The sequence below is a fragment of the Hipposideros armiger genome, unplaced genomic scaffold, assembly GCF_001890085.2.
Source record: "Hipposideros armiger isolate ML-2016 unplaced genomic scaffold, ASM189008v1 scaffold_338, whole genome shotgun sequence".
Classification (NCBI taxonomy): domain Eukaryota; kingdom Metazoa; phylum Chordata; class Mammalia; order Chiroptera; family Hipposideridae; genus Hipposideros; species Hipposideros armiger.
The window spans coordinates 73,601-92,641 of NW_017731688.1; the positions used below are offsets into that span (position 1 = coordinate 73,601).

The 19,041-nt window shown below is 37.8% G+C and overlaps 1 protein-coding gene across 2 annotated transcripts in view; it reads right to left on the reverse strand.

The window, feature by feature from the left end:
• Positions 1–19,041, reverse strand: part of CERKL (CERK like autophagy regulator) — a 113,637-nt gene that overhangs the window by 18,420 nt on the left and 76,176 nt on the right. For both annotated transcript variants that reach the window (XM_019661185.1, XM_019661184.1), the window contains 2 exons: positions 15,498–15,629; positions 3,732–3,795 (listed from right to left, as the gene is read on the reverse strand). In XM_019661185.1, the coding sequence (XP_019516730.1) occupies positions 3,732–3,795; positions 15,498–15,629 (196 nt within the window). The remainder of the gene's footprint in view (positions 1–3,731; positions 3,796–15,497; positions 15,630–19,041) is intronic.

Consider the following 19,041-nt stretch of genomic DNA (forward strand, 5'->3'; position numbering starts at 1 on the left):
GTAAAGATGGCCTTTCTACGAACATGCTCTGCTACAAAAACCTTTGAAACTTTACCATAACACATCCTGTGTTAAATATTTCGAAACTATAACAAATTACAATAATTACAACAATAAAGTAGCTATAGTGGGCACAGTAGATAGAGTGCCCACTATATACTGGGCTCTCCTCAGTGTATTAACTCATTTAATTTGAATCATAACTGTACGCAATAGATACTGTTACCTTCAATTTACAGATTAGGAAACTAAGGCATAGAAAGATTAGGTTGCTTTTCCAAGTTCATACCATAGTAAAGAATAGAATGAGGACTCGAAACAAGCCAATGTGGCCTTAGAGGCTGCACTACTATCAAAAATATCATATTCCTTTCCTGTATATGAAAATAACTGTATGAGACTTTTATTATTTTGAAAATCAGTTTATAAGTATAACCGATATAGAATTAAGTGAGTTAGGAAGGAATATATTTATTCATGTTGACAACCGCTAGATCATTAAGCTCATCTCCAGGTATAGTTTACTCAACTTAGGGAATATACTTCATACTAACAAATCACAAGAGTCTGGATGCTACAAGAAAAGGGAAAAAAAAAAAACCAATAACTTCTTAAAATATGTTAACCACACTTAAGAGTTTCCCTAAAACATAAACCTCAGAGTAACTAATCTTTTGCATGTGGTACATATTATGTTTTGAGAATAAGTAAACTCCTTCTTGCCATGACCCTAAGTAGAATGATTCTGTCCAGAAAAGTACAACTGGGAGCTAATATCTTACTTCTCTTTATAAAAAGTAAAAAGAAAAAAAATTAAATGGGTGATTGTGTATTTGTCTATCAACCAATATCATCTTTGAAATATTTAATATTATTGGATTTTTTTATTTTAAATGTTTTTTTTTTTTTTTTGGAAAAGAGATACATGTTTTTTAACCCTACTTAGTTATACAGATATTATGGTCAATGTGATAAAATGTCAATGTTAGCCAAATAATGTCTAAATTATTGTGGGTCTCTTTAATGGTGAAATTAACAAAGAAAAGTCTGTAACTCAACAAATTCAAATAAAAAAAAACACTGCAAAACAAAATAGGAAAATATTAGTATATTTATAATTGCATAAGAGCTATACATTAGCTTAATATTCACATTTATAAATTCAGCTGTTACTGATTCAAGTCTGTATCTGGTCCCACTCTTTTCTTTGCCTTCACAAAACTTCCTGTTCATACCCAGTATAAACAGGGGGCAATATGGAAACTGACGCTCTTACAATTTTAGCAATGGATCTGTTTGCTAGAATACACTGGAGTTGCACACCAGCTGTCATGACGAGTATTGATACACTGTTCCTGTTGGCTTTACAAATATGTTACAATGTGTCTTCGTAGAAACATATGTACCTCATTAACCTTAGCAAATAACATTTCTTAAACATTATTTACCAAATCGTTTTGCTTTATTGAATATCTACATAGAGTTTTTCTTAGATCTTAACCTCCCTGTGTCTAAAAACCTGTAGGTGATTTTTCTAACCACTCCCTATCAACAGCTCCACTACAGTCAGTCTCAGATGATTCAGGTTCAAGTTCTTAAAGGAATGGGAGCCCCTCTCTCATCAAAATACCGTAGAATATTTAGGTGACCTTATCCCATTCTTGAGTTTTTTGTATATATTCTTCAAAAAGTGCTCCTATGTAGCCACTCTTTGAACAGGTTCAAGAACAGGGAACTCATGAATGTAGTGCATTCAAAAAATTCTGTTAGAGAATTGTTCTTTTAAAGTGCCTAAAGAAACTATGTTTCCATTGTTCTCCTCATAGATCTTGCTATGCAATTCTAAGTAGAGTGACATAAAATTACTATTTTATTAAGATAGTTATCCCAATTACCACCATTATCATTTCCTACTGGAAAAATTGGGCCCATGGACATAAATGAGCTATTTAAATGATCTTAGAAAATAGATGACTTTCAATAGAAATTTAAAATTATTAAAAGTTTTAAATAAATCAGCGTGCTGTAGAGTTTATAAACAGCTAATCAATGATTAGGCCAAATTATGTGCTTTAAAAAAATGTAGGTGATGACTAAAGGATCTAGATCTCTTTCTGGTGTCACCCTGCAAAAATAATACCTGCTATGTGAAATAAACAAGAATTAAATATGTCCAGGAAAAAAGAAAAATATTACTGTACTGCACTTAAGCAATAGGCTTTCATCATTCTGCAAGGTTCTTCTTGATCCTTGCATAGTTCCATGCAACCAATGGAACTTATTTATAGATACCACAGTTAGCAGAACACTTCATAATGCTGATGGGTAAGACCAGGTCTAGTACCTATGATATCTGTTATTTTCATTATTAATATAATCAAGTTTTGAAGCAAGAGCTTATTTGAAATGCAGCTATACTTATAAATACTCACAATCTGTGTTTCCATACTATACAGCATATGAAGGCAGTGGGCACGATTCCCCCAATTCCTTTTCTTAAATTGTATATTTATTTGCAAGACAGTTTCCTAAATGTAGTCTATCAATCCATCTGTCTAGTTCTAAGTATAAACCTCGGAAGGTATCTCCTACCTCATCCTCCTCATCCTCAATATTTATTTAATATTGCTATCTAGATTTACTCCTCTCCATTAAAGTCCTTTTTGAAAAATCATTTTATTTTCCAAACTTTCTTCTTCATCCACTAATATTTTTTTCCTCACCAAAAAAATATTGTGTTTCTGCAGAACAACCCTGCTAAGGCTCCATTTTGATTACATGACTTTCTTCCCTAAAGCATTCTAATAGTTCTTTGGGAAGAAAAGTAAAGTCTTTCATTTGGGTTGAAAGACCCAACTGCCCTTCCTGATATTCTGAGTCTTTTGTTGCCCCTTGCCCATCACCATGTGACACAAAGAACTCACATACTTGTCACCTTTTAAAACTCTGAAATAGCTACCCTTGGAAAAAAAAAAAAACTTTCCTGAAAGAATATGTTTTAGTGTTGCACATCAATATAGCACTTTAGCAAATTGATTTACCTATTTTGTAAAAGTGGCTATTAAAGCATATGTCACTTGCCTTGTTTCTAGTACATATTTGCATTTAAGTGAGCACTTTCTATTATACATACTCCAGCAGTGTATTGCAAACAACAGTTTCCAATGCCTACTGTGAATAACACACATATTGGGCAGCCACTAAATTATAGAAGACAATTACAATTAACATCTTTTGTTCATTATGAAAATAATATATTTGTTTTTATAAAATATTTACCCTCAATCAATCACAGTAAAATAACTGGGGGTAGCTATTAACACTCACAATAAATTTGCAAAAGAGGATCATAGTAGTTATGACAGATGACCAATATATATCTCCTATCAATGTTTTTCTAGATACATAGTTAAAGCCAAGAATTCAGGACTATACATGCAAGCTTATGCACATTAGGTAAGCATAAGATAGTACACTGTAATTTCCCAGTACTTACGTCATACAATTAGATTTCTCCTTTTGCTTTCCTAGGCCCGATCCTGAGAGATGGATGACCATGACATATTATCATTATCATTAATTGTTATTAGACAGATTTGAAAGAAATAGAGCCTAATTACATACATCACAAATATTTAAAAATTAAAGGTCCCAAATATGTGGCTAAAAACTACTGAAAACATTTAATAATGTAAGCTATAGGACATACATAGATTAATAACATAACCTACCCATCAAACCCCTGTAGTTCACATTCCTTTAGCAGTGACACAGCATGCCCTTCATATTCTGTTACTGTAAAAAAACAAACAAACACACACACACACACACACAAAGGGAAAGGTTTAGAAAATGATATACACTTTTTAACGTGGTTTGGTAAAAAAATATGATAAACATATGGTCAGGTCGTAAAACAGCATTTACTCTTGAATATTTATATTTTAATCATGGGAAAGCAGATTAAGTGTTACTTGCCTGATGTGTTCTATAGCTTTATGTAAAAAAAGGGCCATATATTTGTTCCAACTACATAAGTCATTTGGGGATATCCCACACAGAACAGGTAATTTATCCTGGTGCCTGTCTGTTTAGTGTTCCTTAAATAAGACACATTTCCTTTAAATCAGAAGCCTAAGAGCAGTAGTATTTTGAAAATAAGGCATATTAGCTGGCATCAAACCGTCGATGTGAAATCGCTTTGGCAACCTTACATGAATAGATTAGTTGAAAGGTTAGTGTAAGATTTACATACTAGAAGAATGTGTATCTGGAACTGCGAGACTCAGAAGAGGAGGAGTTGGATGTGAAAAGATGAAGCAAAGCCAACACCAGTGATAACAGACCCAAAGCTGAGGAGGAGGGTGGCACAGGCCCACCAGAGCTGGATCCTCCAAGGAAATGAATCTGTCACTCCCTATCGCTGTCTCTACAGCCATGATATGCCCCATGCAGTATTGTAAATGCCAGTGACGACAGGATAAACTGGCACACTGCAGATGGCACTAAGCATCCCAACCACATTTAGCATTTTCTAGGGCCTCTCTGCCAGAAGAGACAGCCCAGCTGTATCCACCCATCAAAGATTTCTGCTGACTGACATGACATTGCAGATGGATTTTTTGTGTAAGAATGTGCATCATTATATGCAAGATTACATTAATCTTTCATGCCTGTCTGTCCCTGGTGCCAGCATGGTTCAGGCTTTTCCTACAATGTTTTTAGATATTGTTAAAAATTATTAGTCTTGGTGTCTAAAAGAATCATTCTGTATCCAGCAGCATTCCATTGTAATTCTCCCATAGCTTATTCAAATACTGTTATATTCACATGAATAAAATCTCTCTATATTAAATTCTAATCAGAAGAAAGCTATAAGCATGGAAATTTATCATAAATGATTGTGTGTTGGTCATTCATTTACAACCTCAGTAAGTAGTTGCAACTTTAAATGCAAAATAATAAAATCTCACATACACACATTAAAAGCTAAAAGCAACAAATGAACAAAACAAACAAACAAACAAACACAAACTCATAGACACAGACAACAGTATGGTGGTTACCAGAGGGAAAGCGGGGTGGACGGGAGGTAGCAAAGGGTAAAGGGGGTCAAATATATGGTGATGGAAGGAGAACAGACTCTGGGTGGTGGATACACAATGAAATACGTAGATGATGTATTATAGAATTGTACACTTGAAACCTATATAATTTTATTAACCAATGTAACCTCAAGAAATCTAATAAAATTTTTAAAATAATTAAAGATATTATGAGGAAATATTTATGCTGAGAATGAGTTGATCCAGTCTTGCTTTTATACCAAAGCTTACTTTTATACCAGAGCTTATTTTGGTAAAGATTTTCAAATCCAACACAAAATTAGCTTTAAAATATGTTAAGCCTGAATGCTACTTTTATTTAGGTAAAATATGAAATAATAGTTTATTTTTTGTTTGCTCTTGCAGGTGGAATTTGATTATACACTGATGCAAATTATCCAAGAAGAGTAATTTTTTGAGTGACATGTGTATAAGTTAAAATTGCTTATCTGGAAAAAAGAGACAGAAAAGTTGAAAGAATCCTGACCACAATTTATTAGGACAATGAACAAAACAAATAAATTCTGGATATAGGCAATATATACCAATTGTACGATGTAAAGTAGTAATAAGTGATTATAAAGAAAATAATGTAGGGGAAAAGGATAGAGAGTAATATGGACTACTATTTAGACACAGTAGAAAGAGTTGAAATATGTATTTAGATAGGATAGTATGGGCTCTGGAATCAGAAAACCAGATTCTAATCATGCCACTCCAAATGAACATAAAGAGTGGACTGCTGGGCAAATGCAGTTTCAAAAGAAGGTTATTAGCCTCTTCTTTCATCCACTTTCCTTTTCCAATGAGATTAATACCTTATGCCCCTCTATAGAGGAAATTTGGAGTCACGATTATTTACAAGTCTTCAAACACACAGTTGTCATTACTGGGATCCCGCACCCTAATCTTCAGTTTAAATAACACTTCTTCAGGAAGACAAAACTGCAAGAGAGCAATATATTGAGGTTGATATTGAATGCAGATGAGGAAACAGGCTGAAGTAAAATCAGCCTATTGATTTTACAGATGATTTCATTTGGAGTTGAAACATTTTTTGGTCTGGTGATAAAATTCTATAATTGGATAAGAAACTGAGATATCATTTTCTTTCCTGTCCTGTAGGTGTTTCAAACTTAGTAAGCTCAAGAGGTAATCCATCATTTCCACCTTGAAATATAGTTCCTCTCAAATGTATTGTTTTGTTTGTGTTCCATAATCCATTCCCCACTGAGTAAGACAGAAAAATTACTTCTTCCTAGATTATCCCTCTCCTTCACTCTCCACAACCACTCCATGGCCAAGGCCAGTTGTTTCTCTAAAATTATGCTGCAGTACCCCAACATTCCTCAATCCAGTGGCCAAAATACAGTCACCATCATCTTAATGTGTATGTAACAAAAACCTCTTCTCCAGTCTCTCTCCAACCTTTATCCTACTTTAGCCATAATGATCTTTCTCAAACACATATTAAATCATATTACTTCCCTGTTTAAACTCCATTCATGACTCTTCACTGTCCCTAGAAGTTACTGAGAACTTCACATCCCTGACATCTGATTACTGGAAATGGGATGGGCCATATACATCCACAATTATTTATGAGATAATAAAGAGTCTTTCACCCAGAATTCTCCCTATCTGTCTCGAGCTAGTTATGATTCAATAACACTTACTATCCAGATTTTAAATAAAATGCAGGAGAAATTGGAAGGAATTAATACCTCAGCCTACGAGCATCTTTTCTCAATCAATTTTTTCAAACTGCCTAGCTTTGTGCTTGTCAAGATCAGGAACAACAAGAGCATCACCAAGGAAGGGAAGGTTTCAAAGAGAGACACAAAGAGCCAAAAAGAAACAATTAAAGAGAAGACTTGATAAAAGTGCCAAAAGCTAGACCATGATGCTAGAAGGAGGGGAAAAAAAAAGAAAGAAAAGAAAGAAAGTGACAACAAAACCCACTTTGCTGACAAGTCTGCCCAAGGCCAGTCACGGAAAATTTTCTGGTGATTAGGCACTCCCATGGGCCCTGAGCTAGCAAAGATGGAGGCTGCATTAGGACAAGTGTCTTTGACTATGATAATGATAATGAGCATGATAAGGTTAAGCAGTTTTGTTAATACAAAAATTGACTGAATGAGATGGAATTGCCTATCACCAACAAGAGAGATCAAGAATAGTCATTATAAGATCCAAGATGGTGGAGTAGATAAACACTGTGCTTGCCTCATTCCTTGAACACATCAAAATTACAACTAAATTATAGAACAATCAACCTGGAGAACTATCTGAAGTCTAGCTGAACAGAAGTTCTATAACTAAGGATATAAAGAAGCCACTTTGAGACTGGCAGGAGGGGTGGAGATGCAAAACAGGCCAGACCCAAACTTCTGTGTGGTGGTTGAAAATCAGGAGGGATATCTTGGCAACTGAGGTTCCCCCTGGAGGAGCGAGGAACCCCAGCCCCATGCCAAGCTCCCCAGCCCAGAGTACCAGTGCCAGCAAGAACAGCCCTCATGTCTGGCTTTGAAAAACAGTGGGATTCTGACCATCAGGGTGGGAGAGAAGGCTGCAGGAAACCCAGATGTCCTCTTAAAGGGCTCATGCACAGACTCACTCACAGGCAGTCACCCTGGGCTCCAGCAGAGGAACAGTGACTTGAGGGAGTGGGGGCATTGGAGACATATGGGGAAGGACTGAGTTGTGTGGTTTCAGACCAAGGACTAGAGAGACAGTTGCCATTTTCCCTTTGTGAGGTCCTTCATCCATGCAGCCAGCAGGCATGTGCTATCTTTTCTGTGTAGAGCCCTGACATACACATGCCCATGGTCAAATCTGAATCTGAATTGATCTGGTGAGCTCCACTCACTCCACCCTGGTGATTCACTGAGACCCTGCCACACCCAACTCCATACCTCAGGAGGCTTTATTGGCAGCTGAACCTTATGGGTGCTGGCAGCTGGCAGTAGGCCTTGGAGTGTCCTGGCTTTTTGTAGAGCTACCCCAGGCCTGGTACTGGTGGCAGCATGGTTCCTCGGTTGGCAGCATGGCTTCTCTCACATACCTCCAGCCCTAGCACAGGCAGCAACCAGCTGTGTATCACTTTGTAGCTCTTACTAGGTAGCCCCTGGCCAGACACAGGTAGTGGCTGACCTTGGCCTGCACTATAGCCCCTCCTAAGAAGCCCCAGAACCAACATACTTGGAGGTTGGCTTCTGACCACAACAGCGCTCCACAAGTGGCACATCCGAGGGGCAGTCTCAACAGGCATGAGGGCCTGCAGGGACAAATCCTACTCCATGGGTTAAGCCCCCCTGTACAGCAGCCCATAAGCTGTGGATGTGGCCAAATCCCACAGCCAGTCAGCCTGAGGGTAAATCCCACCCACTGACCTGCCAATAGCAATCAAGGCTCAACTATAACAGGAGGGCACACACAACCCACACAAGAGACACTCCTGGAACACACAGCACAGGTGGCCAGGGAGACTGTGCCACTGGGCCCCATTGGGTGGTTACTACATAAGGCCATCAGCAAGACTAGGATACTTAGCAGATCTACCTAATACATAGAAACAAACACAGAGAGGCAGCCAAAATGAAGAAACAAAGAAACATACCCCAAATGAAAGAACAGGAGCAAACTCCAGAAAAATAAATACATAAACAAAATGGAGGCAAGCAACCTACCAGATACTGAGTTCAAAACAATAGTTATAAAGGTCCTTGGGGAACTTATTGAGAAATTCAACAAAGAAATAGCAAACATAAAAGGACACAGAAACCTTAAAAAAAAGAACCAGTCAGAAATGAAGAATACAATAACTGAAATGAAGAATGTACTATTAGGATTCACCAGCAGACTAGATGAAGCAGAGGATCAAATCAGTGATTTGGAAGACAAGGTATCATAAGACACCCAACTGGAACAGTAAAAAGAAAAAAATAATTAAAAAACAAATGAAGGTAGTTTAAGGGACCGATGGGACAATATCAAGTGTACCAACATTCGCATAATAGGGGTAACAGAAGGAGAAGAGACAAAGCAAGGAACTGAAAAACCTATTTGAAGAAATAATGACAGAAAACTTCCCTAGCCTAATGAAGGAAATAGATATACAAGCTCAGGAAGCACAGAGTCCCAAATAAGATGAGCCCAAACAGACCCACACCAAGACACATTATAATTAAAATGGCAAAGGTTAAAGAAAAAGAGAGAATCCTAAAAGCAGCAAGAGAAAGGCAACTAGTTACTTACAAGGGAGCTCCCATAAGATTGTCAGCTGACTTCTCAACAGAAACTTTGCAGGCCAGAAGGGATTGGCATAAAATATTCAAAGTGATAAAAAGCAAGGACCTACAACCAAGAGTACTATACCCAGCAAAGCTACCATTTAGAACCTAAGGACAGATAAAGAGCTTTCCAGACAAGAAAAAAACTAAAGGAGTTAATCACCACCAAAAGATTTTACAGGGACTTTCTTAAGATGAAAAACAAAAAAATAAATATATAAATAATAAAATGACAATAACTACATATCTATCAACAATTACTTTCAATGTAAATAGATTAAACGCTTCAATCAAAAACATGAGGTGGCTGAATGGATAGGAAAACAAAGCCCTTACATATGCTGCCTACAAGAGATTCATTCAGATTGAAAGACACACACAGACTGAAAATAAAGAAAGGTAAAAAGTTATTTTATAAAAATAGGAATAATAAAAAAAAAAGCTGGAGTAGCAATACTTATACCAGACAAAAAGACTTTAAAACAAAGGCTATAACAAGAGCCAAAGAAGGACCCAGTAGTTCCACTTCTAGGTATTTATCTGAAAAAATCCAAACTGTCATTCAAGAGGATACGTGCATACATATGTTCACTGCAGCATTATTTACAATAACTGAGATGCGGAGGCAGCCTGGTGCCCATTGATGGAAGAATAGATAAAGAGGAGCTGGTACATATATACAATGGAATATTGTTTGGCCATGGGAATAGATTCTTACCATGTGTGGCGGCATCGATGGATCTGGAGAGTACTGTGCTGAGTGAAGTATTTCAGACAGAGAAAGACACATGCAATGTTACTTTGCTTACATGTGAAATCTAAGAACAAAATTAACAAACAAAACAGAAACAAACTCATAGATGCAGAGAACATTTTGATGGTTGCCAGACGGGAGGGGGGTTGGGGTGGTGGGTGTAAAAGGGGAAGGAATTAAGAAGTACAAATTAGGGCCGGCCGAGTGGTGCATTGGTTAAGAGCTGGCTTGCGATGCCAGAGGGCCCCGGTTCAGATCCCACATATGAGGGCCAGTGACACGGCCCTCTACAGCTAAGATGCTGAACAACAGCTCAACCTGGAGCTGGGCTGCTGTGAGTTGCTGGCTACGGCGTAGGCTGCAGCCCCTGTGGCAGTGGATTGCCATGGGCTACCATGTGTAGCCAGCAGCAGCCAGTGTGAGCTGCCAGCAGTCGCCATGAGCGGCTATCCAGAAGCCGGCGACTGACCTGCCTCGCCCGGGAAGAGCGCAATGATGGTGCCAACTTGGGCCAGTGAAGCAACGTCCTCCACAACTAGACTGAAGAACAAAACGACAGCAACTTGTCTGTTCCCCTTCCCCCAATTCCCCAGCGCTGTTCCCATCCCCCAATTTCCCAATAAAAATCTTTAAAAAAAAAAAAGAAGTACAAATTAGTTGTTACAAAGTAGTCATGGTGATGTAGGGTATAGCAAAGGAATATAGTCAATAATATTGTAATAACTATGTGTGGTGTCTGATGGTACTAGATTTATCAAGTTAATAGATGGGAGAGGAGTTGGGGGACAGGGTGGAAAAGGTGAAGGGATTAAGAAGTACAAATTGGTAGTTACAAAATAGTCATGGGGATGTAAAGTCAAGCATAGGGAATATAGTCAATGATATGGTAATAACTGTATTGTGTCCAATGGGTACTAGACTAGTCAGGGGAATCACTTCTTAAATTATATAAATGTCTAGGCATGTGCTGCACACCTAAAATTAATATAAAATAATATTGAATGTCAACTGTAATTGAAAAAAATTAAAAAGGGGGTGAAAGGTGAAGGAGAATAAGAGGTTCAAATTCTCAAGTATAAAACAATTAAGTCATGGGGATGTAATGTACAGCATAGGGAATATAGTCAATAATATTGTGGAAGCATGGTATAGGTTGCTGGACTTATCATGGTGACCACTTCTTTAGGTATATAAAAGTTGAGCAACTATGGTGTACACCTGAAACTGACATAATATTGTATGTTAGCTATATTTTTAAATAAAAATCTTTATAAAAAAGCATAGTCATTATACCTGTTTTCAAATATCTCGATAACTCTTATACACAAGATGGGACACATTTATTTCATTTTCATTTATTTTGTATTACCACAAAAGATAACATTAACTCTAGTAGACAAAAATTGCAAGGAGGCAAATGTCAACTCACAATTTCTTCATGGTGTGCAGTTTATGCCTTTCACAAAGGCATTTGGCCAAAGAGGCAGGTGAGTTTGCAACCCAGCCAGTACACCTATCCAACATGGTAGGTGACCTTGGGCTGAATCAAAAGTCATTCTTTTGTAACCCAGCACAAAGCAGGTCCTTTTCTAATCTGCACAAAGGCACAGTGACCCTGAACTCAAGGTAAGAAGGTGTATCAGCAATGTCCAATAATGGCACACGCTTACTCAACTATCGGGTGTCCAAGCCAAGGCTGGATGGCCATCCATGAGGAATACCACATGCCTGGACTCTACCACATGGGAGAAATTGGACTAGCTGGCCTCCAAAGTTCTTTCCAGTTTGATTTCTCAGCTGCCCTGACTTTTTCACTTTATCATTCTCTGAATTATCCTATGAATCTATGACCTCTCAGTGTTCTTCATACCTTGAATGGTCTAATTCCTAAAGTCTGCTGTTTGAACAGGAAGAGAAAGGAATGATATCATATGTCAACATGGGCTTACCACTCATGCCTTCATTTGATTCATATACCAACAAGTTATTAGGAAAAATAATTCAGTTCTTTCTAGTTTCTTCCAGAACTTTTCTGAACAATTATGAAACAAGATATTGCATATTGGCTATGGGGGGGGGGAATGAAACTTTAGCTCATCTAATTCTAAAGATGCTGATGTATATTCAGAAGTAGTGAGAGTATCAGCACATGCCAAAATGAAAGGAGTAAGTATGTTTTCATTAATATGAAGAGATCCATTTTTAAAAGAGATTTATAGAAAAACTAGAATGAATATATCTAGCTATAATTTTTAAAAATCATGCTTCATTTATGTAGCACTATCTTCCCATGAATTAATCCTTGTATATAATTTATTATGTAATTCAAATTCTATTTGAACTCAGCAATGTACACAAGAAACATTGAAATAATAGTCATACTGGACATGCAGACAATATCTACTCTTTCGATTTACTCTTTCACATAAGATATATTTTCTATCAAATGAAGTGTGAATGGAATCTTACCATTCATAATTTTATGAAACTGAAATGTATAACATTATGATCATTTTTCTATAGCACTTTATAACATAAATGGTAGTTTCAAATATATTACCTTATTCAAACTACACAACTACACTGTGAGAATAGGCACAAAGATTCTAAAACTTTCCAAGTATCCTCATGATTATTCAGTACTTCGTACAAAATAGGAAGCATTTTTATATAAATATTTAGCCAATATACATAGAAAAATGGTTTTGTAAGCAAAAGATGCAATTTTATCATTTTGCCTGTAGGAGGAGTGTTAAGCAGCTAATAATTAGTCATTCTGCACAAGTATGTAAATAAATTCTAAGTTAGCTTTATGTAATATTCTAATTTTATTTTATGTTAAACTAAATAGAATATTCAGTAACATTTACAAATTTAGGGAAAACAGCCCTAGGACACACTATTTTTCTCTCCAATACAATTGTTTTAAAAAGGAAAGCACATTCCTATCCTTCTCTCTGCCTAAGGTCAGACCTCTGTACTAGTTTCCTTTCCTCCAATCTCTCTCCCTTCCTTTCTAATCTCGATTCTGCTAGCAGAATCCTTTCTGCTAAACCAGATTACAACACTATGATACAAAATTTATACCAACTCTGGATCAATGCATCATGAGTAAACTTCTGAATATAATAGCGTCATGATCCATCCATAATCAAGACTCAAACGTCCTCCAGTGCACATTGCTGGGGGCCTGCCCAGAAGTCAACGTGCCCTTTTTCCTCCATAACAGAATTCAGATTCAGCTCAGGACTTCTCAGCCTTCAGGAAAAGGGGGTCCCGCCCCCCAGCCCAAGGGAAGGGTCTTGATAGTTAAGACAGCGGTTGCTCCAGGTTGGGCATACATACGACATTAGGACAAACGCAAAGGAAGAAATTCGAATCCTTGTTCAGGATTCAAGTATGCTGCATCCCTCACATACATACACCTCTCCCCATTCCTCTAGATTTCAATAAAAGAGGATCCAATCCACTGGCAACCATTTTATGATGATGGAAAGGGCCAGACTTAAGAGGAAGCCAAAACTGAGGAAGGCCAACCTAAGTTATGAAAGAACTCCCGAGTTACCATAGGTACCACACACACACACACACACACACACACACACACACACGCACACACCTGCGTCTGCCTGCTAGCTTGCCTTTCTTCCTTCACTTTTCTTCTGCCGCTTACACACAGCAAACCATTTTGCCTTCTCTGACTCTCCAAAACTGTCCAGTTCAAACATGCAGTTCAAATACTTTCCTTGAGTCTACCTGTCAAAATTAGTATCACCTTCTGAAACAGCACAGTTCTTTTCTGTATATTCCAGTTATATTTATTTTAAATATCTATTTGAATCTCTAATAAGCTAAAGGTCACTCAAGAGCACTCAAGTATAGCTTATTCCTCCTGCATTCTGCACAGCTTAACACGAAGCATTCAACAAGAGCTTCCTGAACTGACTGGTACATAGTAATATCCACGCGAAACAGTTTTGACCATTAAATCAATGAAACAAAATAATTAATGGTATGGAGCTTGCCAATAAGTTTACTCCCCTTTTAATTGTCTCACCCTAATAGGAATTTCAAACTTTTCCTTCTGCCAGTCTTTGAAAATCTTCAGTGGGAAGGAATGATAGATCTGAATTGTTTCTTTTTGCCCTAAATCATGCCTAAGTAAAGCCAAAGGCCACAAAGATGAAAGGTTAACTCCTTCACTATGATTTCATTTTAATTCAGAAATTGCTCCTGACTTTTTCACAGTGGTTTCTCTTGAACCTTCATTGTAGTAGATGCCTTTTTGGGGGAGCTGACCTTCCCACAAAGATTGCCTTTATAAATTGTATGTATATATGTATGTATGTATGTATGTATGTATGCATACATGTATTTTTAGGAACTTCCTTCTATCCCAAACCATCAAGTCATGAAGTGTGTGCTTATCTTAGTGACATTGCAAGACCCCTCTCCTGTGGTTATAGCTGAGCAAAACCAGGTCACTTTGAATCCCTTCCCCAGCAATTTACCGTTGGGGCTAGGAGATTCCAAGTGCACTCTGGCCTTGTCTCCTGAGTAGGCTTATTATTCAGTTCACTTCCTCAATTAAAATTTACTATAAATGTACACTGTGTTAGTGAAACTGCACAGAAATAAAACCTGAAAAATTGAGGGTGTGATTCTCAAAAGCATCAACACTCCTCAGGCTACCTCCCCGTGGGAAAATCAAGCGTCTCAAGGAACCAAAGAACTTTGGTCACCAAATTCAAAACACTGAAAAGGATTTTACTAATCTTCTTTCTATTAATTTCAGCGTTAGCAAATTTCTATTTTCCTAGGCACAAACCCAAGCACCTTTCTTATTTCAGACAATAAATTCAAGCTTCTGGCTTCTCTAAATTCATCTCAAACCAGCAGTTAAGTGCTTAGTGTTGACCTAACCAGCAGGGGTCAGAGTCAGAACAAAAACCACCTAATGAAGGATTCCATGGAAAGACATCAAACATTTAAGTGAGCAAAAATCAATTGCTTGCCAAACTGCAAAAATAATGTGTAAATTGCAAACATGTCAATGAAGATATCAAAAAGTGTGCAGCTCCCATTAAGTGATACCAAATTATTTTAAAGTCTGAAACAGGGTCTCAATACTGACATTCTAATAAAAATAACAATAAAAAAGAAAAAATAATTTAGTTATAATCCCAGAGCTGGCTGCACTAGAGGTTATGGAGGCACATAAAAAAGAAGTTTTAAATATGACAAATAGCTTCCTAAATTTGGATTAGGAACAAATTCAGGTTATTTTGCTTCCTTAAGTGTGATTTTTTTCTTTTTAATACCAAATATATTGTAAAAATGACTTACTTGTTACATCAGTCTTTATTCCTGCAATCTTCAACAGTGGTTCAACCTTTTCATAATAGACTTGGGTAGCTTCTTTTTTGTGGCTTTGGGGGTTAAGGAATATTTTTAATGACTTTGGTCTGTTGGAAAAACCTAAGAGGCAAGCATAAATAAAAAATTATAAAATCTCTGTCAGAATTTTTTTCTTTCCCTTTAAAGCCATGTACTAAGTCCAGTTAGAATGTTACATACCTTGAAATAGTATTTGCTATTTTTATTTTAAATTCTTACAAGAGTTTTCCTGAACATGGCATTATATAATATTAAAACTCTTACATTTCCTAGCAGTGAAATAGGAATATCCCTTTTAACATAAATCATTAGTTATAACAAAGTATTTAATTTATGAAGGAAGATGTGAATGAAAATTAATGAATATTAGGCAATGTTTATATATATTCACCAAATCAAAAACAATATATCAAATCCTCCTTTAACATTTGTTTCTAAGGTGAAAAGCAATGGACTATAGCAAATAGGAAAGTCCATTTCCTCTCCTTGCATAAATATGCTCATTATTGGAATTGGGCACTTCAGTGACCTCGGGGCCACCCAGGCCTGACCTATGGATAAGCCCAGGATGGAATACAGCACATCCAGGGCCAGGTCAGGGCCAGCACCCAGAACAATGCATGCTGGGAAAGAGGATTCAGGTCAAAGTTCAAGCCTGAAAAGGGGCCGGGGGAGAAAGGACTCTTCCCCTGGGAAATGGGAAAGCAACGCCTCTCAGCGGGGATTCGAGGATAGTGCTGCCTCACAGTTGGGGCTGAGATTTGATACTACAATTTTCTGGGCTTGCAAGATGTTTATCACTTAGAACCCAGTTGGAGCAGGTGCAAAGCGAGTTTTCTGTTGTTAGGGACGGGGCAGGAGGGACACAGGAGCCAAAAGGAAGCCGAGGACCGTTTTATGGTAAGCTGCTCTCACACGGATTCAAGGTTAAAAAAGCAAGTTATTAACATCCATTTTTAATAAAACCATTACTACAGCCAAATGAAAAATGTGACTTACACCAAAGTCAGTTTTTTGTGCCTCAAGTGGAGACAATATCTTATTTCTCATCACATTTGATATAATTAAACCTTTCAGTAGCACATACTGTTTTGAATTCAGGGAGAGTTTGGGATGAGGAAGTGATAGGACCACGCTGAACTCCTTCCATCCTCTGTAATTGCCCCTGGGGTCCCACTTCATGGGCGCTTTGATGTTCTCCTCCGCCCATCCCAGCTCTGATCCCCCTGCATTGTTCAAAAGCTGCCATGGCTCATTGCTGCCTGTGATGCGAGCCTGAGCGCCTTGAAATGATATTCAGAGCCCTCCCCCAACAAACTCCAACCTATTTTGTCTCTTTCCTTCCTCTCTCACCCATAGTAAGAAACATTTATTGAGCATTTGTGCTAAGTGCTGGGAAGAGCAATTAAGATATAGTTCATGCTTTAAAGGAGGAAGATGTATCCACAGAAACAGGACAAGAGAGAACAGACTTGCTAACTTGAGAGGCACAAAGTGCCATGGGAGTGTGTGAGAGGAGGGAGGATAATTCTTATTGGGGACCTGGAAAAGGCTTCCTGGAGAAGAGAGAATTTGAGTGGGGCTTTTGGTTCACGGTGTTTTCACTACACAGAATCCCCTCCTTCCTCACACCTTATCCTACCCCACAGCCAAAGGGCAGGGGTGGAGGGAGGGAGGAAATTAAGCAGTGAGGCCAGCAGGGCAAATGCACAAAGCTAAGTGAGTGCAGGGTTTTCCTGTTCCATTTCAGCTTCCCCATCATGCTTTGGATCCACTGTATTAAGAACTTGCCAGATACCAGGCATTCCAGAATTTCCTTTGTCCAGACGGTTATTCCTTTCCATTCCACCTATGAACATTTCTCCAAAAATTCAACCACTTTCTCAAAGCTCACTTCTAATACCACTTCCTCACTGAAGCCTTGCCCAATCACCAACAGAATTCACTTCTCTGGCTTCTCACTCCCATTTTCTTCTATGTGCCTCTATTAACTATTTTTGTATCATTTCTACAAAAACTCTCATGAAAGACCAATATTTACTTCCTCTCAAACTCTGTCCTTCTTTATTGCCCTCATTACAAAGGGTAAAAATGTCCCCTTTTACAGTGGGGAAATCTGCTAGGCAGCACCTTAGTCAAGTGACCAGAGTTAACAACACCTTAATGATACAAACGGACGCATATGCCTCATGACACACAATACACAGCACCGAGAAGGACGCACCACCACTTCTGCAGTTGTTCTGCCCCAAGTTCATAACGAGGCTCTAACATGCTGAAACACTCACACAAACAAATAACTGCATTCTCAAAATAACTGTCTTAAACTGTTTAAAACATGTCAAGGCCATGAAAAACAGAGGCACAGGGCCTATTGCAGATTAAGACTGAAGAGAAGACAACTAAATGCAATGTGTGATTCTGAATCGGGTATTTAAAAAAAATAAAAAATAAAAAAAACTGCCATAAGGAGAGTACGGCCATCCTTTCACTAGGAGGACTAAGCACATAAAATCTAGGGCTCACTTTTATTGAAACCATGACAAGGACAAGAACCTTGTTCTAAACCCTGGAATCCAAGAGTCAGATTAAATATTGAAATTAAAGTTTATCGTACCTGGTAAATTTATCAAAAGACTCTGCTTCATTTCTCAAGCAGAGGCAATCCCAGTACAGAGGGTATTGGGCCGGCTGAGTGGCTCAGTTGGTTAAGAGCTCGCTCAAGAGTTTGAGCTCTGAGCAACAGCGGTTCGAGTCAGCCCAAGCTGAGCAGCCTCTGAGCTGCCAACAGGTGGCAGGATGGCTCAGCTAAAAAAAAAAAAAAAAAAAAAAAGACGTTCCCAGTACAGAGGGTATTTAGGCACCACATGGCAGCCCCCAAACGAACACCTTGTATGGCACCCTTTTCCTACCTCGTAACCAAGAGGAATAGAAATGTGTGGAAATGAGAACAGTCGTGTAGGGCCTGTGAGGATAAGTACGTTGTGGTCAAAGGCTTGTAGTATATATAAAAGTACATGCTACATGTCCCATCTATCGTTTGTGAAATAATCCCCCAATAAAGCAGGAAAGGGGGCTAAACTTACTTTTTTAAGCTTCTCTGAAAAGATTTAAACAAAATAATTTTATTCTTAAGCCTCAGTTTTCCAACAACAGGGATGCAAACTACATAAATTAATCAGACTACCCCATTCCTTAGGATGTTCTAGTAAATTGAGGTATTTTTAAACACACATCAACAAAGCTGAGTTTTCAACATAACATGTATTCATTTTCTCATTTTTCTTTTCCTTTTGGGTGCACTTAATATAATCATTATGAAGCTAGAGTCTAAGTATATATAAATTGAGTAGTAATATGATACCAATTTAGAGATTGGAAATGGGATTTCTGTTGAATGAAGCAGGATGTTTTAAAAAGTTCTTAATTATGTGGAACAAAGAGATATAATTAAAAAGTCTCCAACCTTCTGTCCTCCTGCGTTCCTTTCCCA